This window comes from Eublepharis macularius, chromosome 9 (assembly GCF_028583425.1).
Source record: "Eublepharis macularius isolate TG4126 chromosome 9, MPM_Emac_v1.0, whole genome shotgun sequence".
NCBI classification, from domain to species: domain Eukaryota; kingdom Metazoa; phylum Chordata; class Lepidosauria; order Squamata; family Eublepharidae; genus Eublepharis; species Eublepharis macularius.
Window position 1 is genome coordinate 47604351 of NC_072798.1, and position 25659 is coordinate 47630009.

The window sequence follows — 25659 nt, forward strand, 5'->3', positions numbered from 1 at the left end:
CCACAGGCCAGTTTGGCTAGGGATCCTGGAGGTGTTTTGCCATCTTCTGGGCATGGAGTAGGGGTCACTGGGGCAGTCGGGGAGTAGTTGTGAATTTCCTGCATTGTGCAGGGGGTTGGACCAGATGACCCTATTGTTCCCTTCCACCCCCATGATTCTATGATTCCATGAAAAGAGCAACATAACTCTAACAAAACAAAATGGCTGTAATCCAAAGATCTACTTGTGCAGACATTGGCTACCCTACACACATTATAGTGTATATAAGGCTCTACATACCAACAGTGTGTTGAAGGCAGGAAGGGAGGCACTGCATTTAGTCCCTTTAAACTATCTTTAATCAATCAACCCATCAAAGCAGACAATCAGCCATCCCTGTGAGGTCTGTGAATACCAGAATCTGAGTATGTTTCCCAAAAATGACATGCGCCTATCGTTTTTTCCTTTCAAAGCCTCTGCCTAGATCTGAAATTTAGCTTTAGAAGACATTAGGGAAATCAGTAATCTCCATCTCATTTTGTTTGACCTCAGAGTAGCATCAGTCTTTGGAACTCACTGCCACTACCAGCATCTGACTTCAAATAAAATGGAAAAGGACGGAGGTCAGATTCCCAGAAAAGAAAACTAAACACCGTATTTAAGCCAGCAAAATAATTACATTGTAATTCTTAGGGTGATCCACCCTTTGATGACCTCCCAGAGACTGAAAGTACTGGTTAGTTCACGCATGTTCAGTGAGTGCAACCGGAATGACTTGCCTCCTTCGGACACCAAAGACAAAGACAGGGTTTTCATACCGCCAAACAGCACTTTAACCAAGACAGTGCAGCTGCACAACTACAAGTTAATAGGAGCGAAAATTATGTAGTGACTGCCATTGAATGAAAGATATTCTCAGTTTCATTCTACCGATTAATCAAATAGATTGATTTGACATAAAATATGCGTATGAATATGCCCACTTCATTTGTTTTTAGATTTTGAAGTTGCCTTGTCAAAAATGGTGACCGCCATCAGTTTGTGTAGTACTTACAGTAACAACATTTTTTAAAAGCTACTAGATGAATATGGGGGGAGAGAGGAAGGCCTCTTAATTAAAAATATGTTTAACTTATTAGTCTAAATGTTTTTATTATCTAAACGTTGCAGACCAAAACTCATAGTAGCCCAAAGGTTCCTTGTATGTGAGTATAAATCATGACTATAAGTCTTAATTCATTTGTCCTGGAAATCTAATTAGTCTTTAAGGTGTTACTGGACCCAAGAGTTGCTCTTTATTTGCCTATTGCCTTTATACAAATGGGTATTATTGGGAAGACAGTAAATGTAAAAATTAAATGCCGATTCTATAAATGGGAGCAAGTATGAAAAGTCAGAGGCGCATACATTTGTCTGCCAGGAGCAAAAAAATCAGTATCTCCCCGTCGGGGAATCGAACCCCGGTCTCCCGCGTGACAGGCGGGGATACTCACCACTATACTAACGAGGATTTACTTGGTTGAAGTTTTTCTCCCATCAACTTATACTTTTTTTTCACTGATAGGCTGTAACAAAATTTATATAAGATTTCCCCTACCCACGTAGGCGCTTTCCCTCGTGATGCATCATGGGAGATGTAGTCTTATTTTCACCGTGCGCTAAGCTGTTTCCCCTTTGCAAGAACTACCTCTCCCAGAGTCGTTCCTGAAGTAGCAGCCCGGTATGGGCGGGCCGGCCGGCGACTATTAATCACTGAGCACTGACTTAGCTTGGGAGTCTGAGCCTGAAGCGCAACGATGGCTGAGGCAGATCCCAGCTCCTTCGCCTCTCCCGACTGCTGCCGTACCCACCACCTTTACTTGCGCTGCCGCGTGGACTTCGAAAGCCGCTCTTTGCGGGGGACCGCGGCCCTCACTGTGCGGGCAGAACGCGACAACCTGCGTTGCTTGGTAACACTGCCGCCCTCCCCGCGCGGGGCATGGTGGGCGCTGCGGGCCTCTCTGTGGAGAACGGCGCGAGAGAGCCCGTCTTCTTGCAAGGGCCCGTGGGCAGGGAAGGGGGTTGTCGGCTCAGGGGAGCCCGGGTTGGGGGGGCGCCCAAGGGACAGCCAAAAAGCCTCTTCGTGGAAGGCTATTATTAGCACCTCTCCAGTGTGGTTCTGAAGTTATAAATGGTATGAGTGTCGCGCTTGCCCTTTCTTACCTTTCAGGTTCCTCAGCGTTGGCCTTTGATACTCACTGATATTGTATCTTTACTTGCCAAAGCGAACGCCCAAGAGTTTCAGTTAAGAAGAAGTAATGCAGAGTGGTTATGATTACGTCAGCACTTTTGGCCAAAAGTCCACCTAATCTAGATGTATCCACAGCTGGCGCACACACACAAATGAAAAAACACAATGAAAATGGCAAGGGGTATAATTTGTAGGGCTGTGATCTGTGTTGTGGGGTGGAAGTTATTTCTGCCATCTTCATTCTGCTGAAACATTTGTTCTAAACTATTGACAAAGATTAAGTCCAAGTTTCTCTTTTCACAGAAAGTTGGCTTGCAAACCAGTTTCATGTTTTCTTGTCAGTTTCTGGGATGTTGTCCATAAAAGTTGCTCACCCTCCTAAATATTTTGTGACCCTGGGGGATTAAGTTACAGAAAATTATACTCATTGCTGCTTTTGTATAAGTAAACTTCTGATTTACAGTAGATTCTTCCAAAGCATTTGGCTACAAGAATGTTTTATAATTAAGCCAAATAAGGCTGTGAATCCTCTTTGTTCCATCAGCTGTTTGGCTTTAGTACTGTGCAATAATATTGCAAAAAAGATCTGTTATTTGTAACTACTTCAAGGTGAAAAGTATCTGGCTTTGTGCAGTGATATTTTTGTGGTTGAGTAGAGCAGTTTTTAATATCTTGTTCTTGTAGTCTGAAGAAAAATGATGTGTAGAACCCGCCAGAAAGTGTCTACATTCACGTATCCTTGTAACAGTTAAACAGACGGCACAGAAACTTCGCAAGAAGCTTGTCTTTTCATGTATGAGATGCTGGGAGATCCATGAATTGATTTACAGAGTGTATTTTATTGGTAAACTGCAAACTGCAGGGCTCTTAGTTCAGATTATGGCTGCCGCACAGGGGAGAAGGAATTAACTCTTTTTGTGCCTCCCATCCCCTGGAGCTGGTATTTGCCCCATTGGGATAACATAAAGGTTGTTTAGACTCATGTATGCCTGATTCTCAAAGGTCATCGCTTTGGCTGTTTTTTTAACTTAGTTTTTAATGCTCCAAGATTCAATTTAAAGGAAAAATACATGTTGTAACACTATAATGCAAAAATATTGTGAGTTACTGCATTTAACCTTCTAAATACCTGTAGCCCACTTCTAATCATTAACTTGTTTCTCTGTACCAGACTCTAAACATTTTTGCATTATTGTGTTACAGTATTATGCTTCCTTTCTTTTTTAAAGCACTTGTGACCAATTGGAAGCTTAAAAGATCCTTCTGCCTCTGTTTGATCCACTCTCCTAAATCTTTTAAATAGATGTTTAGGGCACTTGTATAACTGGCTAATTTTTAACTTATTTACTTGCTTACAGGTTTTGGACACAAAAGATCTAACAATACATAAAGTGGTTGTCAATGGACAGGAGACAACATTTGCACTTGGACAACGTCATCGCTTCAAAGGAGCACCAATGGAAATCACACTACCTTTTCAGCTGGGGAAGTGCGTTCATCTCTATTTATGTCTGAAACCACTTACTAATGGCCTGCTTCAGGAGTTTCTGAGCTAGCGTATAAGTTCCTACCATAATGTAGCCTAACTACAATGTCTTAGCATATGACATGCCAATATTGAAAATATCACCTTAAAACCAGAGCGGAGATTTTGAATTTTACATGATATCATTAGTGTTATCAAGTGTGGTGGAAAATGGCTAACTCCTTGCTGTTGAGCCTAAATGTACCTTTGATCTGACATGCAGCTGCTGATGTCATTTTTGGATGGCTGATGCTGATTGATCTCTTTTATTTTACTAATTAATAATAATTAATAAATAATTATTTAATTATTATTTCTATCCCACCTTTCTCTGGATCAAGGGGGCTTACTAAGATTATTATCAATAAAACAGTTCAATATAACCAATCAGCATTAAAATGGGTTTTATCGGAGATTCACTTTTCTAGCAGCCTGTACAAATAGGCCATCCTGGCAGAACTTCAGAAGCAGTAACACTTCAATTTCTTTGGGGCTTTGTGGCGCTTTTTCTTTTCGAAGTGCCAAATCTACTTAGTCTCTTTGCTTTTATCATATGACTACACCAAGGAAAGACATTTCAACTGTAGCAGCAGAAGTACAGACTCCTAAGGATTAGGGCGCAGGCTTCAATTAGAAACATTTCAATTTGAGAAATTTAACCGAATGACAGTAACACATCTGACATTGTGTTGCAAGCCTTTCTTGGCAAGCTTTGTTTCCGTATGCTTTTAAGAAAATAACCTTCATGGTTATTATTCCGACACGAGGAGGGAGTCCCAACCCTTTGTCGTCAAGTGTCAACGCACACGCACGGGTTACAAACTTAAATGGTTTTATTTAACTTCTTCATACACGTAAGGAATCTCTACTCACAATTCTTCTAAATAATGAAAGGAGAGAGTGCATCTTTCATGCATAAAGGCACTTGAAGGAGCTTTGTAGACCCAGTGAATGTGGTGAAAAAAGAGAGATGACTTGCTCCTCTGCCTGCTGAGGTGTGAATGAACAAAAGAGGAAATGGCCTTAACAAGTTTGGGCGGGCTTTGAATGCCCCAGGAACTGAACCTGTGGGGTAAGGCGCTACAACTCCCAAGATGCACTTCTCTTAAAACTATAGGCATACATTCTAGTCTGGTACATATTGATTAATATAGTCAGCTTGCTGCTGGAACAGTACAGTTATATTGTATGTAACTAAAGTTGTTTGTGTTCCTCTGGGAAAGTGTAAGAATGGTATATAAATTCTGCAGTAGTGCCTTAAAGGCAAAGGAGTTGCTTTGGTTAGTTTATTGTTCCTTTCTGGTTCATGGTAGTTGCTGTTGTCTCCAGACAGGAGCTAGGAGAGGCCCTTCTTTATTTATTTAGAAAATTTGTATGCTACCTTTCCAGACCCATTCAAGGCAGCTCATAACTAAACAACAAAACATAACCCAACAAACAGCAATAAAAATTGTAGCAATAAAAACAAAACAATTCAAAAATAAGGTCAGACAAGTCAATAAAAACATGCCAATATAAAACAAACAATAAAACTAATGAAGTTTCCACCCTCTTATGCTTAGGACCTGCAGAATTATTACACTTTGCAAAATGCAGTATTTCTTCTTAAGAAAAATATGGGTTAGATTGTAAAGTAAAGGTCTGTTTCCTTTTGGTGGGTCATGTTACTGCTACTGCCTGAATAAATGTGGGGGAAAGATATTTGAAATGGCATTGAGGCATTTGTAGACTGAGATGCAAGACTGTTCTGTCAAATTTATTCTGGTTGATTGACAGCCCAGAGAAGCCTTCCTTACTGCTATTTTTCTTGTCACAAAGTATGGTAGATCTTGCTTGCGGATGCCAGCAGGCAGGCTTGGTTCCTTTGCCATAGAGGCTTTCAAAGCAGCCAGTGTCGTTTCTCACTGTAGGCTGTGGCTACTGCTACACATCCAAGGAAAACCTATAAACTATTGTCTGGAAAGCCATGACTCTTTCCCACATGGCTTTAATAATTAGCTACATTAATTTGCTCAGTAGATTCAAATGCCAAGAATTCAGCTCTGGCCCAAACACAATAATTGTTTTAACAATGATTTTGATAAGAGAAAATATGATAAATCTCATGTACAGATAGTACCTAACAGTGGATAGAGTAGATAAAATGGAAATAATCGTCTCAAAATGGTGTTGGAGGCTTACTAGTAAAGTTAGCTCATTTATTCCACATATGATGGCAATGTCCCGTAGCAAACTGGCAGAATGTAGTTCAAATACTAGAAATTACAAAGCAAAACCTACCATGTAGTTTTAAAATCACTCTGCTTGAACTGCTCTCTAGACAGCGGAAATTAGGAATTAAGAATTTGGGCAAGAACTTACTGGTAGCTGCTTAAACAATTTTGGCACAACATTGGAAGAATGACATACTGCCAAGCCCAGTAGTTTGGATTTGTAAAGCCTGGTTTACTATGTTAATGAATAAGATAATGGTAATCAAATAAATGTGGGGTGGAAGGGGAAAAGTTGGGAAATTTTTATTGTCTTTGAAGGCATTTCTTATATATATGAACTCCAACTAGAAGAGAGTGGTAAGGGTATGGTGTTTATAAAGTGTGTTATTGAATATGTTATCTGAAATATGTAAACTGTATGATCTTGTTTGTTTATGGTATTGTAGATTACTTTTTGTTTGTTGCGATTTGCTAATTTATAAGGCTAGTACATGTAACCGTTTCATAATTAAAAGGAAATAGTTTACGTCAGTGGAGCAAAAATGTTTCCTGTGATATCCTGTTCTCAAACACATATACATACCTGAATGTTCCAATTTTTGCAGGGGGCAAGATGTGGTTGTAGAGATCTCATTTGAAACTTCTCCAAGCTCTTCAGCACTCCAGTGGCTTGCTCCAGAACAAACATCTGGAAGAAGACATCCATTTCTCTTCAGTCAGTGTCAGGTGAGCAGGTTATGTTGTCCTTTTCTATCATAAGCTGCATTATCTGCAGGTTCCTAACTTTCTCATTACGCTACCCTGCTTCTGTTAGGCGAGACAGTGTCTCCTGAGATCTCTTGAGCTGAGACTCGGCAACAGGCTCTGTCTTAAGGATGTATCACTGAATTGTACAGCATGGTATGAGGGATTTCTAAAAATTCTCGACTCTAAATGTCCTTTATTTTACAATGCATTGCATGATACCATCTCATTGCACAGTTAACTTAGCTGGGTGCTGACACACAAAAAACCTCAGTTAATGGTAACTGAGGGATTCATTCTTGCCTTTGGTACATCCTTTCTTGAAATGGCACACACTGTTCTTATTTATAAGGAGTTATAGACCTGGTGCTCAAGAAAAGGAGGTCATTTGGCTTTTATAACTTAAAGTGAACTACATTGCAAATAAAATGATGGTAATGTTATACATCTCAGCATTTGTATGAACAGCTGTCTTGGAGTGCTAAGTGTAATAGTTAAAAGGCTGTAATTCTGTCACCAAAGGTCAAAAGTAATGCACCATATAAATGATGTGCTAATAGAACTGTAACTATAGTTAGACTGTGAATCATCTCTAGCAAATTTGGTACTACAAATAATGTATAAATGTTAAATCCACTGCATATGTTGCTAAGGAGGCTGCCCTAGGGAGTGTACGCCCACCCTGCGTTGATTTGGTATGCTGTAGCCTTATGGCCTTGTGGGGACAGAAGAACTCTTGACTGCTGCTGCCACCAGGTGTGAGTCACCTGCTGCCAGAAGAAAATTTCTTCTCACTGGGCTGGGGAGACAGTTCAATTAAACTATTCTTGTCTGTAGAAGAGTGCTACATATGTGGCTTTTGTATGGGGTTGAAGAGATGCTTGAAAACTCTCATGCTGATCTTACAGGCCAGGTGTCATCCTTAACCATAAGACCAAACACTTCATAAAGAAAGCTTCCTGTGATGTACCTTTTTACTGTTTTTTTGTTCTTAACAACTCCGTGTTTTATAGATTTCTTTGTATTTAGTGTTTCAGTTAAGTTAAATGTTTAAAACAGTTTGTCAAATACAGATTGCATTCAGATTTCCAGTAATAATGGAATGGATCCTACCTTTCCACTGAGCAAAGTGTGGTCCCTTCCTCCAACTTATGTGGCTTTTCTGTTCAAGTAGGGTTCCTTAAACTTGAAGAAGGCTTCAAACTCTGCTCAGTGGAGGGATAGGATCCACTCCAGAATATCATTGCCTCAGGAGAGGTTCCCTGTCTGCTGTTTCATATCTATTCCTTCATCCTCTAAATGATTCCTGGAAAGTGCTTTTCCTTATAAGCCTCTCTGTATTATAAGCAAAGCTTTCCTACTTGGGAGGAAGAAAAATAAGTGTACAAAATGTGAATGCAGTCTCTCTTAGAGGCCCTATTAGCATTGCATTATAGTGGAACAGCCTCTCCTGCTACCAAATTTCAAAGTGCTTTCTAAACTTACAAGTTGGGCAACGGGTTACTCAAGAGGAGAGAGCCTGATACATTTGGCCAAGTACTTTGATCTGGCCTGTGAGCTTCTCTAAATTGTTGCAGATTTATTCATCTGATGATGATAAATCTATTTCAGTATTAGGAACTGCTTCTTGTGGTTTATTGCAAAATCCTCTCTAAGTTTGGTGACTTCTAATTCTGTGCATTTTCTTTTCAGGCTCATCACTGCAGAGCTGTTCTTCCCTGCCAGGATACTCCTTCTGTGAAATTAACGTACTATGCAGAGGTAGATACTTTCAAAAGCCCTGTACTTCCAAGATGCACAATTGGATTGTTCATGGACAGAATTGAAAGTGTGGATTCTTAACAAAGCATTGCAAATATTGCTGGTGGGATGGTCAAACTTGCATGGATGTGTTTGCACACAGTTTGAAAATATTTAGCTGAACTCAGTTAGCCGGCTTGGTGGGGAACATAAGAAAAGCCATGCTAGATCAGACCAGTGGTCCATCTAATCCCAGCATCCTGTTTCACGTATTGGCCCTGAAACAGGACATAGAGGCCAAGATCTTCCCTTGGTGTTGCAAATTGTACTTTTTGCTTTTTATGATTATGGGACTCAGCCAGAAATGTAATCTGTTAAGCAATCATAATTCCAATTAGTTATCTTATTCTGCTATATCTGAAGGATGCTTTTCTCTCAATAAATAGCAGTTTCAATGGCGGGGGTAGAGATTGCTCCTCCTAGATCCATAGAAACCCGCTGTGTTACGCTAGAGGTTAAGTAAGCATGATGATATGCTTGAAGTCCATCTTATATCTGACTTTGCAAAGAAAAGAGATATTTTTAGAGGCCACAGTAATTTGAGTTAGAAGATTGGTAGCTGTACTTGGGGAATGTAGCGTTTAAAAAAATCTTAAAAGATTATTTCTTTTGCTTCATGCCTAAGCTTTTGGGTCACTGTGATTGACAAGATGTTAGTATGCCAGTAAACAAAAGGGAATGGAGGAAAGACACACTAGAAACAAATTGAGTCCCAGCAGCATTGCCAAAACCCTAGGTGTTTGCCTAGGTCCCTTCAGTGGAAAACTGGCTGTAAAAGCAAAGTGTAAAGATCTGACACCACTGTTCAGCACATTTGCCAGGAGTTGTCTACCCTAAGCATGCTTGTGAAACTGGAAAAAAGCATGTTCTGAACTTTGAGAACTGCTCCAGTTTGTTCCCCATATTTGACTAAAGTTGGTTTGTTAAATCTGACATTAAATAGAAGAGCACGGTCATGTATACTAAATCTGGTCAGTTTTATCAGGGCTGTTCTGGTAAGATTATTACTGAATAGATGGCAGTTGAATATTTGGTTATCCAGGGGAGAAAACTGAACTCTCTATACCTAGAACATGTGCGGCAGATTCCCATAATTTCAAAGACTTTTGAGCCATGAAATGGTCAACATTTGAGCTGAGTATGTTCCAGTGAGAATAATTCAGATTGTGTTGTAAAGTGGATAAAGTATGTAACAGTCATGGCAGCAGTTCCATTGGCCTCCTTAATCTTGTTTGGGTCTTAGGAAATATTAAAAAGAGATCAGTAAAGATCCTACAAGCATACTGGAAGAGGCTGGGAGACTATCAAACAATGTTTTCTACCGGGCAGGATCTTCTAGATGCTTGTCTTTCCCAAATTAGCATCCTAATTACAGAGGCCAGCCTCATCATGCCACTGAAATGTAATGTGGTAAGTTCTAAAAAGGGGGGATGAAGTGGAACTGCAGAGTTGCAAAGTATGCAGTTTCATCACTTAGGTCTGCAGAATGTGGAAGTTTTGATGTGGTGTTACTAGCATGGATAAGCAAGCACATATTTCTAGAGTCAGCAATTTCACCCTCATTTGTATTCTTTTTGAAATATCTTCCATAAGAAATCTGTAAAGTAAACCATCCTTGGGTTTGAACTTCCCAGTCCACGTCTCTGGGGTTCCAGCTTCATGAAAAATGCATGCAGAGATTTCAGAATACTTATAGATTCAGAATATTTTCAAAGATGCCCAATGAGGTATCAGAAAAAAGAACTGAGGGATACAAATTACAGTTTTAAATTGATCATAGTCACATGTTAGCTGCGAACAATAGCTCTAGATGTTAAACAGTTAAACAAATAATTGCCTTTTTCCTTAGCAAACAATATATTATGAGAAGCTGTACCAAAAAGGACTCAAAGTTTCACATGGAAATGTGTAGTATTCGTGATTAACAGCATTTTTGTGTTAATGATAGAAAACACTCAGCTTTTTTCCCTGTAACATCCAGCTTTGCTAATCATTCATTGTGGCTCTAGTTTGCTACTGTCCCAAGCCTTTGCTCATATAAGATGTTTCAATTATGCTATCGTTCGTATTTAATATGGGAAGCAATCATCCTGACCCACATATTATAATGTGTAATAACAGTATAAAGACTATTTATTGAAACATTTGTATCCTGCTTTTTCCACCAGTGACAGCGAGCCAAGACAGCATGCAGAAACATGCCTAGAATGCAGCAGATAATTAAACACATAAAATGCAACAGATAATTAAAAACATGAAAAATAAATCACACTAGATAATGTCAGTTTCAGTAAACCACATTTGCACATTCCGCATGGTTAATTATCTGCCAAAGGCCTGACATCTATTCTTAAGCTTACTTAAATAGGAGCTACCCTCACACCCTTGGGGATGGCGTTCCACAGAGAAAACTCTGATTTTACTACTTTGAATCTTGTCATGTACAGTATAATAATAATAACTGCATTTATATACTGCTCTTCTATACAGATTAGTGCCCCACCCACAGCTGTGAACAATTTATTGTTGTTATTATCCCCATAATACAGCTGGGGCCGAGAAGAGTGGCTTACCTAAGGCCACCTACTGAGCTTATGGCAGTAGTGGGACTTGAACCAGTAAAGTGCTGATTCACAGCTGAACCACTTAACCACTGTGCTACAGCAGTTCTGGTTTCTCTGCGCAAATTGATTTGTATCTCTGGTTTCCAGTGTTCTTGAACTTATTAGAAAAAGGAACAAAATATTTTAAAAGAGAGGTACTTGCAAGATGACAACATTGGCAAAAAGCGACCAATTGGCTGTTCCGTTCAGTATTATTACTTTCAGAGGTTTTTTTTTTCTTTCACAAGTAATCTTGGTACCATAGTACACCAAGATAAAAGTTGAGAATCTGGGAAGTGATGGGTGAGCTTGCATCCAATAATACTGCTGATCTATCATGTCACTGAATGGCTTACCTAGTTTCTTGGCCTAAACTTAGTTATTAGTAATACAGAATGGCAGGAGGAAAAATTTCTGTGAATGTTGTCAGCTGAGTTGCTATAGGATCGGCATTCTAAGATACAATCTCGCATGATGCTGAATAGTTCAACATTGATTCTAATAATAATCATATTTTTTGTTCTTGGCTTAGATATCTGTACCAAATGAGCTGGTGGCTCTTATGAGTGCTAAAAGAGACGGAGACATGCCTGATCCAGAAGACAGCACTAGGAAAATATATCGTTTCAATCAAACGGTACAGTTGTTCACACATTCAGTACACTAAGGTCTGTTATAGACAAGGCTCATTTAGAGGGGGAACGCACTTGAATGCCGTTCCAGTAATTCCCCCAACAGTCAGGTGTCCCCGCCCACCTGACTTTGAAAACTTTTGGGCCATTTAGGCCTCATTTGGGGCCAAAAGGGCCCGGATCGGGGCCAAAATGGCCTGGATCAGGTTGGTGCCGGGTGGGAGAACACTCCTGTGCCCAGCACTGACCCATTCCTGGCCGTTTAGGCCCTGATCCAGGCCAAAATGGCCCCCAAATGGACATTTTGGTCCCGTTTCGGCCTGAATCGCGGCCGAAACGGCCCGGACCAGGGCCAAAACCATCGTATTGGGTTGGTTCCAGGAGGGGGAAGCCTCTCCCGCCCAGTACCAACCTGGTCCTGGCCATTTAGGCCCTGATCCTGGCCCAAAATGGCCATTTTTGGCTATTTTGGCCCCCTTTTTCACCGGGATTGGAGCCAGAACGGCCGGGATTGGGTCGGTGCCAGGCGGGGGGACCCTCCCCTTTGTGGCACTGACTTGGTCCGGGCTACCTCCCCCATCCAGCACCAACCCAGTCCTGGCTGTATAGGCCCCGTTCCAGGCCGAAAGGGGCCCAAAATGGCAATTTTCAGCCATTTTGGCACAGATCGGGGCCAAAACCATCCAGATTGTGTTGGTGCCAGGAGGGGGAAGCCTCTGCCACCCGGCACCGACACAGTCCTGGCCATTTTGGCCCTGACTCCGCCCAAAATGGCTGGTTTTGGCCATTTGGAGCCCGTTGCGGCCTGGATCTGGGCCAAAACCATCTGGATCGGGTCAGTGCCAGGCCGGGGAATCCTCCTCTGCCTGGCACTGACCTGGTTCTGGCCATTTCAGCCCCAGTTCGGGATCGGGTCAGTGCCAGGTGGGGGAACCCTCCCCTGTGTGGCACTGACTTGGCTTTTTCAGCCCTGATCCAGGCCCAAACGGGCCACAAATGGCCATTTTTGGCCATTTGGAGCCTGCTTCGGCCAGGATCAGGGCCAAAACCGCTAAGATTGGGTCGGTGCCTGATGGGGAACCCCTCCCCTGCCTGGCACCGACCCGATCTGGGCCATTTTGAGCCTGATCCAGGCCAAAATGTACCCAAAATGGCCATTTTGAGCCGTTTTGGGCCCCTTTCGGCCTGGACTGGGGCCAAAACAGCCCTGATGGGACCACTGCCTGGTGGGGGAACACTCCCCCCCTCTGGCAGCAGCCGAATCCCGGCCATTTCGGCCTGGTCAAGGGCCTGGCATATGCTAATAATTTATGCTAATGAGTTCCTTCAGCTCTTTTTCTACAAAGAGCTTTTCCCCTGGTTATAGAATTTAGAAAACAGACTTGAGAAAGTATTCGATAATTTCATCAGCAAATAGATTTGAAGGTGTGAATTATGACTTATAGCTCTGTTTTATTAAGTTTGTTTTTCTACTTTTGGTTAGGTTCCAATACCCAGTTACTTGATTGCTTTAGTCGTTGGTGCTTTGGAAAGCAGGTGAGTGTTACCAGAAGTACTTTCATAAATTAACAGTTCATAGCATCTAGAAAATACTTACTTTTGAGTTCCTGGAGAGGGGTTACTTAATAAGATTGTTCTTCTGTCCCCTCCAAGGGCTCAAGAGTAGGTTGCAATATGTCTTTAAACTCCCTTTTCCTCATATGAATTGGGAAGCAGTTCTTCTATGAGATTCATGGCTGAGAAGGAATCTAAACCTGGATGCCTTGCAGCTATACCAAATGTTTCATCTACTGTGCAGCTCTGGCTGTTAGACAAAACTGAACAGTATATTAATGCATGATAGACAACTGGATTTTCTCCATTTATACTAAACTTCTAACTACCTAAAACATAAATTACAAGCTGTTTGATCAACAAGTTTCCAGAATTTGATAATAGACTCTTTCACTTCCCTTTCCCTTGTTGCTATCCAGACATTATTGCTAAGCTGCTCGGAGAAGGGGAAATTGTACATATTGTTGAGGGTTTTTTTGGACAATGTGTCTTTTCAGTAATGCTTAGATTGTTGAGCTGCAGAAAGCATTTAAATAGATACTGTTAACAGCTTTAATTACTACTATGGATTCTAAAAGCGGTTGATAAACATTTGTTCACACATATTTACTAATCGTGATATAAGTCTGGCAGGTAGAACTTGCTTATAAGAGGAGAAGGCTGGTGTCATTGTGTGGTTTGTTCCATATCACAACATGGTACCCACTCTGTGACCATATACATACATACACATACACATACACATATGTATATATCTTTGACTCAGAAGTGACATCACAATATCTCTCTCGCTCTCCCTCCCTCCCTCTCCCTCTCCCCCCTCCCCCTCTGTCTTTATATAGGAGATATATATATATATCAGGGGTGGTCAAACTGCAGCTTGGGAGCCATGTGTGGCTCTTCTAGACATTTTGTGTGGCTCCTGGAGGTCTCTGAGTATCGCTGTGGCCATACATTTTATTTTATTTTCCTCCCTTCCCTTCCATCCCTTTCCTTCTTTCTTTCCATGTCTTTCCCTCCCTTTCCCTTTTTTCTTTCCTTATTTCTTTCGACGTCTGTCATATTTTCAATAAAAATGTTGGGGTTGCCAGGTCTGGCTCAGAAAATACCTGGGGACTTTGGGGGTGCAGCCTAGCATGGATGTGACATCACTTTTGTGTTGTCACTTCCGAGTCAAAGTTCAGGTGATGGCTCTTCCCAAGCTCCACCCCTTCCAATGATGTCACTTCCAGCATACTGCACCAAACCCCCACCCCTTTCTGTGATGTCACTTTCAGGACACTTCCTCAAACTCGCCTCTTCATCTGAAGTCACTTCAATGCATCATGTCTTGCGGCTCTCACACATCTGACGTTTATTCTATGTGGCTTTTACATTAAGCAAGTTTGGCCACCCCTGATATATATCCTGTATTTGTTGATCAAAATAAAGAGGGAGTGTGTGGAGAGTTGGGGAGAGAAGGAGCAGTTTCCACAGCCATTTGAGAGACAATGACGCAGCATTACAATCCTTCCTTTGCTTTAAAAGAATAAAATAATGAGGGAGTGTGTGAAGGGCTGGGGAGGGAGGGAGGGATTTCCACCAGGTGGCTAACCAATCAGCACCCAAGGAAAGGAACATAGCAGCAGCAACTCAGCAACAGCTTCAAAAAGTTGGGGAAAAGCCAAGGAAAGGTCAGTTCTGCATCTCATGCCTCCTTTCCTCATGTGGAAATCCAGAGGTCGAGAGAAGCAGAATGGAATTTGAATCACCCTAAACTGACCATGTGGAATGGGCTAATGTTAACCACCTTGGGGACCCTGAATTGGGTGGAAAGGCAGCAAAGACATTTTAAATTTATCATTTATTTTATTTATTTACTACTACAATCCATGAAATGAAGTCACCAAATCCAAGATGGCTTCTTGGTTTTCCTCACTAATCTTTATTCTTCAGAGAAATTGGCCCTAGAACCTTGGTATGGGCTGAAAAGGAGTTGGTGGAAAAATCGGCTTATGAATTTGCAGAGGTTGGTGAAAACTTGTTGGTTATATGGTTATATGGCTGAACACATGAAGCTGCCTTATTCTGAGTCACTCCATTGGTCTATCACAGTCAGTAGTGTCTGCTCTGACTAGCAGCAGCTCTCCCTGGTCCTGTATAGAGATCTTTCACATCACCTGTATCCTTTTTACTGGAGATAGTGGGGATTGAACCTGGGACCCTCGGCATGCAAAGCACATGGGCCGTCGTCACACGGGCTTAAAATTAGCGCAAAAATTGCGCAATCTACCGCAAAATTCCCACCTTATTCTGGCACTGTTGCGAGTCTGAGATTTCTCCTCTGGTCTCAATTTTCGCGCTATAATCTGCTTCCGTGTGACCATCCGGCATCGATTTCTATCCCATAATGACGGAATTTTCCCTTTCTTATCTTGACCCGTTATCCCAGACGCCCTTTCGCGCTCTCCTGCAGCGAGCTCCTTTTTTTAAAAAAAAAACATGTCCTTATATCGCTATAACGTCATAATATTATAAAAATACAAAGCAATGAAAGAGTGTTCTTTCTATGCTGCTCGAGCAGCATAGACCGAAAAAGACTTTCCGCTGCCCTTTGCCTCCGACGGAGGGATCGCAGGTGTGCATGGCACAGAGTGAACGTGCTCTGAACCATCAAAACAACCAGTTGGGCCACCAGAACTACAAGTTCACTCGGTGGAGCCATGGTTGAGTCTTCGGCGATGGGGATCACGTCAGACAGGGGTTTTTCTCAGAACAAGAGTATATTTATGGATGTTCAAATTAGGAAGAAAAACAATCTTAGCCAATGTTCAAGCTGCTTCCAGGGCGGGAAAACTTGGCCAACCTATCCTGCTCTTTTGGGGTTGGGCTAACGTTTGGTTATAACGATGTAATGTCGTTATAACGCAATAAAGCGGAAAAAAAATTTTTTAAAAAGGGGGGAGGAGTTTTTTCTGTGCCCGTTCAAAATGACGGCACAGAGCGCTACAGTGTGAACAACTCGAAGCGGGAGGAGACGGTATTTGACAAAAGATTGCGTCATGGCGCCGATAGGAACAATAGCGCCACATAATGGAAATTTGACGGAATAAACGCCCGTGTGACGACGGCCATGCTTTACAACCAAATCCCTCTGTTTTGTAGAATATTAAGTTTACAGCTGTCATCATCATTTGTTTTGGTGGCTGTAGGATATGAAGGGAGGAGAGAACAACGGATGATCAGAGATCCTATCTAAAGCAAGGCATGATAATTTTATATGCCTGTTAAATTTTTAATACGTTGAATAGTAATAATCAGATTTGAACATGAAAGTCAGATTTTTTAAATTTCAGACTGAAGCCATGTTGAAAATAGCAGAAGACCTTGCAGGACCTTATATGTGGGGTCAGTACGACTTGTTAGTTTTGCCACCTTCATTTCCATATGGTGGTATGGAGAATCCCTGCCTCACTTTTGTGACTCCTACATTACTGGTAAGTGTTTGTAGATTACATAGCATAGTTTTTTTTCAGATATTACCATTATCTGCCATAGCCTGAGTACAATCCCAATGTGATACCTGTAATAGGAGACAGTCTTCCAGAAGATATTAGATAGGCACCCTGTTTGAAAAAGTGCCAGAGGTATTGTAAAGCCTTTTTGTTTAAGGAGTGTTTTTATGGTGTTACCCAAATAGGAGGTCTCCTTAATTAGTTGGGGGAATTAGCATTAAAGAGGCAAGTGAGAGGGAGTAGCTAAGAATCCACCAGTGTTTATGGGGTTTATTCCCTTAGAGAACTCTCAAATAAATCAGGCATATGTTCAACCAGAAAAGTTTTTTATTAAAGAGGAAATTAAAAGGGCAAATGTACAGAAAACCCCACACAGCGCACATACAAGGCTAACTAAGAAAATCAGGGAGGTAAGGGGGAGAAAGCAGTTTTGGGAGGGTGATAATTACCAGTTTTGAAGATAGAGGTTTACAAAGGCAGCAACCAAATGACCAGCATTTTACAAGAAAAGAGAAGAAACCCAAACGGATTCGGGGGTGCATGGATGGATCCAGAACACGCGCACACAGCCCAGTTACAGGGTGAAATGCTCCCTGGGGCAAGCTGATGTCTTTGCCCCCAAAACAATGGCTTAATGGCTTGTCCGGAAGTTTGGTGTTCCAATCTGACAGACTCTTGGTGGAAAAAGTGTTTGATGACCCTTTAAGCATCGGTTGGGAAATGCTACCAGGTTTTGCTGAATAGCTTTGATTAGGGTAGGTGGGTGCAGGGAAGCTAGACTGGGGATTGACATGATAAGTCAGGAGTTTCCTGGGAGCCTCATCGTTTTAAGTGATGCATCTCTCTCCAAGGCATAGAGGGGTGTCAGTCATTCAGTCTCACACTCTGGTAGTATTCTAGGCTCCCACTGACTGGCATTTGCTCTGGGCCAGGCAGTACCTTGGACTTAAGATATATGTTTATGATATCCCACCCATAAACTTATATTATGATATATGTTTATGATATTCTATCCATAAACTGCCCTCTTAGCATGAGGAGGGGGGTCTAACGTCTAACAATGGCAAATAAATTGAATCAGTGTTCTTTACTGCCAGCTTTGTAGTCAAGTTCATATACTAATTTCACAGGTATTTGTAAATACCTTGAGCCACCATTGATAGTGGGAAAACTGGAGTATACATTCTAATAACTCCTAATTTGTTTTTCTTTTGTAGGCTGGTGACAGATCACTCTCCAATGTAAGTATGAAACACACTCATCTGCAGATACTGAAGATGCTGCATATATTGTGTGACGTCAGAATTTAAGTTCATAAAAAGCTAGGTGGTGTAGTAAAATCACAAGACAAGACTCTGCCAGCCTGCTTAAAAATTTAAATGTCCTACAGGAGATACTTTTTCTGGACTTTTTTCCATCTTGGGGTCTTTAATAGAAAATCAGTGCCTTACAATTGCAAATAGTGCAAATTAGTATAAAGTAATAATAAATTTGGACAAAAGAGAGAACGCTTATTTATTAGTGGTTCTTGTCTTTTAAAAATGTCAATTCATCTGTTTTTTTTAAAAAAAGTCAGCTGTACTGAGGGCTACAGTAAATGGACAGGAAACTCCAAAATTATGTGTAGGAATTGTTTCCAAAATCATAAAGGGGGATACACTTTTGAAATTAGGGTTCCCAAACCTTGACTTAATAGCCAGCTGTTTATGGCTGCCATACGCCTAAATCTCATAAGGACTTATGAGAGTTAAATGGTTTTTCTGTCACTCCACGCCTGGCTCTGCTGGTTCCTGCTTCCCCAAGGAGAAGTACCTTTGCACCAGATATTGGTGAAGAGAGAAGCAGTAAGACAGACTTAACCATGGCCCCCTTCCCTGGATTTTCCGTGTGTGCTAGAATGTCTAGAGGCCGGCAGAGCAACATGGTGGGGCTCTCTTGCCTTCTGCATTCCATGCAGTTTCCTGAACTTAGCAAAAGGGGATTCCCTTGTGCTGTACATTCCTGGTAGGTGTAGCAGTTGCAAGTGCTGCTAGAGATTTGGGCAACTGATTGTGTGGCTCTCTATTTAATATTCTTTTACTAAACCTGCTTTACTTGGAATTAGGTCCTACTGAAATAATGCAACTTATTTGAAAATTGTTGTTTTTGGATGAGGTGTATGTTTTTAAAAATGCCTAGTTAGTAGAAAATGCAGAGTGAAAGCTAATCCATGCTAATTTGGTAGGGAACAGTAAAACTACTGTCTTTATAGTCGGTGCAGATGTTAACCATGAAAATAGTAGCTTGCAAGGGTGATCTGCTTGCAAGTGCAGTGCTGTGTCTGGAGAGGAGAGAGAGAACATTATTACTCCTCCTCAGTGGTTAGGAGAACTGTCCATCAGACCACAGAGAAGGAAATACCACTTCACAACATCCCCAGATGTTGTATCAGCCACACAAAATAGAAGTTACTGCAGTTAACTTTGATGTACCAGTATATTTTGCACAGGTGCTTAGCTTTTTAAGAAACCTGTGCTTAAAATGTTTGAATACTGCTCTTATCACACAGTATTAAAACATTCAGATAACCTACTATGGAAATTAGTTTGTAGACAATAATTGAACACATATAGTAACATAAACTAGATAGTCTTACACATCTCATTTTAAACAAATAAGATTGCAGTAGGTTAAGGAATTGGAGAGAGAATCTTAAATGGGGCATATGGTTGGTTTTCTGAAACATGTCACGTACCACCAATTTTAAAAATTAGTTACAAATTTAGTTACAAAATTTCCCACTTCTTGTGTTGGAATATTCTTCAGAATCTTGGTTCAGAGGCCCTCTCTTCACAAATGCTGAAGTAGTCATGGGGCTTTTGCTACTCATTTGGTGTCCTCCCTCCAACAGATCTGTATGTGAGTGAAGGGAGACCACAATAAACTTCTGTTGTTTTTGTGCTTTTCAGGTTATTGCTCATGAAATTTCTCATAGCTGGACAGGGAATTTGGTAACAAACAAAACATGGGAGCATTTTTGGTAGGTGAAATCCAAATGATTTAAATAGTTTTATGTGAGAGGGGGAGGTGTTTCCAGAGACTCTCAGACAAGTTATCAAATTGAGTTATGTTCTTGTTTAGGCTAAATGAAGGACACACTGTTTACCTGGAGCGCCGGATTGGGGGTCGCCTCTTTGGTGAACAGTTCAGACATTTCCAGGCTCTGGGAGGCTGGAGAGAATTACAAAATACTGTAAGTGCTTCTAGTTTTATCTGAAGAATAATTTGGATAAAATCATGTTTACAGGGTGTGTGCATTAATAAAAAAAGGAAAGAAACTAACTCTCTAGCCTTACCCCATTAAGCTGAAGACCCCACAACAGACATATTGAGGGGTTATTTCTAGGTATTAAAATAACCACAGTTAAATGTGTTCTTGTTGTAAACTCTCTTCAATTTAGATAACAGGACATGGGTATTATTGTAGTATTAAAGTAGTACATACTTCCTTTTTTAATAACTTGAAGATAAGCTGCTTTTTACTAATGTAGGTTAGCTATAAACAGAAAAAGTAGCATTCTGAAGCCTGCATAAGAGAAGATATCTGATGATTAATAAGTTACAGTATATATTTTCAAAATATTTTGTGTTCAACAATTTGCTTTGACTTATCTTTGAAAGATATGTTTGTGTTCAATGCTTTTAGTTTAGTAGCAGTTGTAAAGCCATCTCATCCATTCTAGTGAGGCTCATACTGACTTCAGCAGGCTTTGGGAAAAACTTGTTCTGAGACTTTCTGAGTGGCTTAATCGTAGACACCTGGGTGAGACTGCTCTCTGTGCATGGTGCAGTATCACTCTTGAGGGCTTTGATCCAGACTAAATGGGCAATTTCCATCAATTCCCCCTTTTTGCTGCAGACCCCCCTCAAGTTGTTCCTAAAGGTCCCCTATCCCACAGGAGCAGTATTTCGTACAGATTAGTGTGAAAGGGAGGAAAATTCCATTCCAGTAATGGAAAATTTAGTAGGAATTCAATCCAGGTTTTCTAAGATTGCTCAGGAGGTAAATCTCAGCATCTTCCAGACATTCATATAAGATTTTTTTAAAGGGTTGTGAATTAGTGGCTTGAGTTAAGCAGTAGGAATGTGACCCCCCCTTCAAATCAGTAAATCTGAGAAAAAAACAGACTTTCCTGAATTCAGACTTGATTCTCTAATTTGGTTCAGCTATTTCTGAAAATTTGGCCATTGTTTTCTATGAGAAAAATCACTTTTTTTAAACCAAATTTTTACCGAATTTTCAGTAAATGTTTGGTAAAATTTGGCCATTGATTTCTATGGGGAAATAAATCTGGGGGTATCTGGTGGGCTAGGGCCGGTCATTTTTCAACCAAACATAACTAAATTTGGAGTGAAGCTATTCCTGACTGTCCTCTAAAGACCCCTCAAGTTTCATGAAAATTGGACCCTAGGGGCTAATTTTGGGCCCCCAAAGAAGGTTCCTCACTTACTCTCCATTATTCCCTATGGATAAAAATATCTGGGGGCTATCTGTGGTGCTGGGGGTGTCATTTTTCAAGCAAATTTCACCAAATTTATAGGAAGCCTACTCTTGACTGTCCTCTAAAGACACTCCAAGTTTCAGGAAGATTGGACCCTGGAAGCAAACTGAAGCAAGCGGATGCCTTATGCTAGTGGCTGGGTACTACTTGGTTTTGTTCTGTGGTGTTTCCTCACTGACTGAACCCAGTGGCTGGCTGCTATGAATGATGCTGGTTCTGTTGAGCTAAATTGCAACAGTGTCCGTTGCTTCAGTTTCATTTGGGTCAAATGGATGTAATTCTCTGATGTAATGTTAGTCCCCCTGCTTCACTTTGATTTGGGGCAGGGGGATTCCATTCCTGTGCTTCCATTTGATTCTGTTTCTCTGGGCTTTCTCTAGGATGAACTCAGCTTGCATTTGGGAGTGTGCCTTGGCCCTGGTAGTCTTTCTCCAGTGTCTTTCTGCAATGGGAGTCAACTTTGACCTTTTCCCCATAGGAAATAATGGAGTGGCTGGGGGCCCAGAGAAGTGCCCCCTGGGGTCCAATCTTCCTGAAACATTGGGAGTCTTTAAAAGACAGTCAGGAGTATGTTCCCACCAAATTTGGTGAAGTTTGGTTGAAAAATACCCCCCAGCCTACTGGATAGCCCCCAGATTGATTTTTCCATAGAAAACAATAGCCAAATTTCACTAAATATTTACTGAAAATTCAGTTAAAATTGAGAATTCCTGGGTTTTTTATTTGGAATATCCAGATTTTACGGAGTCAGCCAAAATGCAGTATTTAACTCCAAATTCCAAACCAAATTGCACACTCCTATTAAGCAAGCACTCAGTTATAGAAGCACATACTCTCTCTGCTTTTGGTGACTGTAGTAACAACCCTGATCCAAGCCTTTGTCTTGCTGTCTTATTTTCTGCTACTTTACCAATAACAGGTCCCTCAGGTTGGAAAGTAGGGGGTGTTTTTCAGAGTTGTGAATTTTTGAAGGGGTTTGAATTTTTTTGAATATTCAGTTTTTAAAGGGGTTTGTGTGTGTAGTAAGTAATATAGCCACTATATTTGGATTTGTATGCAAGTTTCAGGAGGAAAAACATCTGTCACATAAAAACAAACATGAAACAGATGAATGAAGAAATCTGGAGTTAAAAAGTATTTGGCTAAACCTGTGGCAAGGTTGGGTGGGGGTGGGAAATGAGATATGCCAACCTATGTTAGTGAATTGAACTTAGTTTGTCCTTTATGTCAGGCATATATCACTGTAAAATGTTTATTTTCCTATGATTCAGTCTTCATCAATGTGTGTGTTCTAGATAAATACGCTTGGAGGCACAAATCCTTTGACTAATCTGATCCCTAATCTGAAAGAAGTAGACCCTGATGTTGCATATTCTTCAGTTCCATATGAGAAAGGTTCTGCTTTACTACTTCATCTTGAACAACTTCTTGGAGGACCAGGTATCAATGAAGTTACTTTAAACAAAATTTCTCCCCGTGACAGCACTCTACTGCTATTGGTTAAAACACTTTATTTGCTCCTAGATATCTTCATTGGCTTCTTGAGGGCTTACATCCAGCAGTTTGCATACAAGAGTGTAATGACTGATGATTGGAAGAATTTCCTGTACTCCTATTTCAAGGATAAGGTTGAGTGCTACTCTTGCAGCTTAAGATTCTATGGTTATAATTGGTTGGAAATAAAACATTCTTAAAGGGCCATGTTAGCCCACGCAAGGGTATACATAAACTCACAGCAGCTACTCTAGGATAGTGGGAGGGTTCTCAGCCTTTTTGCTGGGGGAGAGAACCATGGGATGTAGATTCAAATCTATATCAAATCCAAATTCTATTGGATCGTGTTAGCAGTGTGTTGAGTATCAGATGATTGCATGTTATATTGATGACTGGACCTTCTTCAAAGTAGACTCCAGACCTCTAGGTTCAAACTTCATAGAAACACAACTACACAAATGAACAGATTTCAGGCAACAAGCAGTGCACATTGTTCAGAAGAACAAGGCTTCATCAAGGGAGTTAACCTTCTGAGAATGCAAATTTATAGTTCCAAAGGGATCATATTTATACTCTAGCAGAGGCCCATTATGTAACACACAAGTCAGTCTGAGTTTGGCCACAGGGCAGTAGTGTGTTGTAGAAAACCAGCCGTTCAAGAGACCTCCAATTATTCAGCTTGTGATTAACTGAAGCTGATGCATGTTTATCATGATAAAATGCTGACTTGAAAGCTCAGTCTCTGAAAAACACTCAGTGCTAACTATCTTGAATAGACATTTTGCTGAATCATTCAGTGGGGTCCAGTTTGCTGGATTCCCTAGCTTTCAGTTTGGTTGAGCCTTTTTGGCATCCATGTATTGATTATAGCTAAATGATATTAAACTACATTTACATGTTACCCTGAAAAACAAGATGTGGGATCAGAATGGGTGTTGCTTTGACAAAATACAGGTGTGTATAGTAACAGTGTACCTGACTAAAGTAGTAAGAGTATTTTATATTGAATGAAGCATTTTTCCCCAATGGATGAAGAGAACTAAGAATCCTTTTTATGAGCTGTAGCCAAGATTAATCTGACCTTAATTCAATTTTACCAAATTTCCAGCAAGTCCTGAATGGCCTCCTTTCTATATTGGTTTTGTTTTGTTTTTAGGTCGACGTTCTTGATACAGTGGACTGGAATGCATGGTTGAACACCCCTGGTATGCCACCAGTAAAACCAACGTAAGCATGTGCTCTTCCCTTGTGATATATCTCCATAACTTTCTTCCCATTTCCAAGATAACGTCAAAACATTCTAATTTATAAGAACCAAACAAATGTAATGCTAGAGTTTGTTGTTGGAATGACAGACATATTATTTGGCCTTTAAAGAGCAGCCCTGGAAGAGCTTATATGGTTAGGACTGGTACTCTGGAGAAAGGGGCAGGAGTAATTCTGTTCCTGCTCCAGTGAAAAATCTACAGTTGAAATTGCCCTCTCAGCTTCTTAAAGTCCCAGTAGGAAAAAAGACAATGCCTGTATGGTTTCTCTCTTTCCCTCTGCCAGAGACTAAGGCAGTGTGGGAGGCCATTTTTGATCAGGGAACATCCTGTGGGGGAGGAGAGGAGTTAGCTCCCCAATCCTTTACCTACGCTTCTCTTTCCTGAGCTGCAGACCTGATCTGGCATATCTCTTCCTCATGGCTGTTTTGGGGGACGATACAGTGCATCTGGAGCTGTAGTCACAGGACTTCAGCACTGTGTGTAGCTTAGCCCTGCATGAGCCTTCCCCATGAAGTTTCCCACTGGATTTCATTTTTTGCTCCATTTGTTTGTAACAAGTTTTTAAAAGAAAAATATTTCAGTATCACTTTTCTATCATACAATGAAATACTCCTCACAATAGACAATAATGCCACTGCATAAGAAATCAGCAAAGAACTTGAAAGGAGACAGTTTGTAGTTTATGTTCCAGTAAGAAGTTGGTCAAAATAGAATATAGATATAGGTGAGAAATTGATGTATGCTTTGTGCCAGTAGAATATGTATAAATTTCCACCATTATAAGGACAATCCTGATAGTTTCCTCTGTCTTCATCAGGTATGATATGACTCTGTCAAATGCTTGTGTGGCCTTGAGCCAGAGATGGATAAAAGTGAGTTAATATTCAATGGAGATATAATGAAGCCAGCTAGGCATAACATTTCATCTGAGGAATGTAAACTTGTTCATGTAATTGTCGCATCTTGCATTGTCTCAAATGTTTCTTAACCCATAGTTGTAAAACACAGTGCTAAATATATATATGTAATAATTTGATAAATATAAGCTTCCATTTTTAATAGAAAGCTTTGTGACTAGCTGTTTTGACCCTGTGCTTGCATTGTCTTTTTTGATATTTATAGTAGTGGGAGAGAAGCCCATTAGGTAGTTTGTATTTATTTTTATACAGTGGTGAAAATTACGTATTCTTTGGTCATAATACTGTGTCTACAAAGTTTATATATATCCCTGCTTAAGCAGGAGCGCCTATATTCTCCTCTGTACCGACGAGTGAATAGTACAAAGGGCAGAAAAAACAAACTTATTTTAAATTCTAACTCAAGAACATCAATATTGTCTAACTTAAAAATTGTATGGACACTTGATAAGCCATTTGAAATCAGTTCAAATCCTTTGTAGAGCAAAGGAACTGCTCCCTGTATGCACACTGCCAATGCCAGCGGGTAAGCACTTCCTGCCATAGAAGAGAACTGGAAACCCTTGAGCATATGGCACCATGGATCATGCTTATTGTTTCTGCAACTTTATTTCTAAGTTCTATTTTCTAGTGCAGTGAATTAGAATAGAACTGCTGGTGCTTGG

At 40.7% G+C, this 25659-nt stretch overlaps 1 protein-coding gene and 1 non-coding gene across 3 annotated transcripts in view; one reads left to right on the forward strand and one right to left on the reverse strand.

Moving 5' to 3' along the window:
- Positions 1 to 1417: 1417 nt before the first annotated feature.
- TRNAD-GUC (transfer RNA aspartic acid (anticodon GUC)) lies at positions 1418 to 1489 on the reverse strand. The gene has a single exon. It is a non-coding gene; the product is annotated as a tRNA-Asp (tRNA).
- Positions 1490 to 1742: 253 nt separating this feature from the next.
- The window catches only part of LTA4H (leukotriene A4 hydrolase), a 29153-nt gene continuing 5236 nt past the window's right edge, over positions 1743 to 25659 (forward strand). For both annotated transcript variants that reach the window (XM_054988010.1, XM_054988011.1), the window contains exons 1-15: positions 1743 to 1928; positions 3568 to 3698; positions 6553 to 6673; positions 8384 to 8452; positions 11627 to 11731; positions 13210 to 13262; positions 15216 to 15288; positions 16616 to 16756; positions 17992 to 18015; positions 19723 to 19793; positions 19895 to 20006; positions 22611 to 22755; positions 22840 to 22943; positions 23966 to 24036; positions 24895 to 24949. In XM_054988010.1, coding sequence (XP_054843985.1) covers positions 1776 to 1928; positions 3568 to 3698; positions 6553 to 6673; positions 8384 to 8452; positions 11627 to 11731; positions 13210 to 13262; positions 15216 to 15288; positions 16616 to 16756; positions 17992 to 18015; positions 19723 to 19793; positions 19895 to 20006; positions 22611 to 22755; positions 22840 to 22943; positions 23966 to 24036; positions 24895 to 24949 — 1428 coding nt within the window. In that variant the 5' untranslated portion in view covers positions 1743 to 1775. The remainder of the gene's footprint in view (positions 1929 to 3567; positions 3699 to 6552; positions 6674 to 8383; positions 8453 to 11626; positions 11732 to 13209; positions 13263 to 15215; positions 15289 to 16615; positions 16757 to 17991; positions 18016 to 19722; positions 19794 to 19894; positions 20007 to 22610; positions 22756 to 22839; positions 22944 to 23965; positions 24037 to 24894; positions 24950 to 25659) is intronic.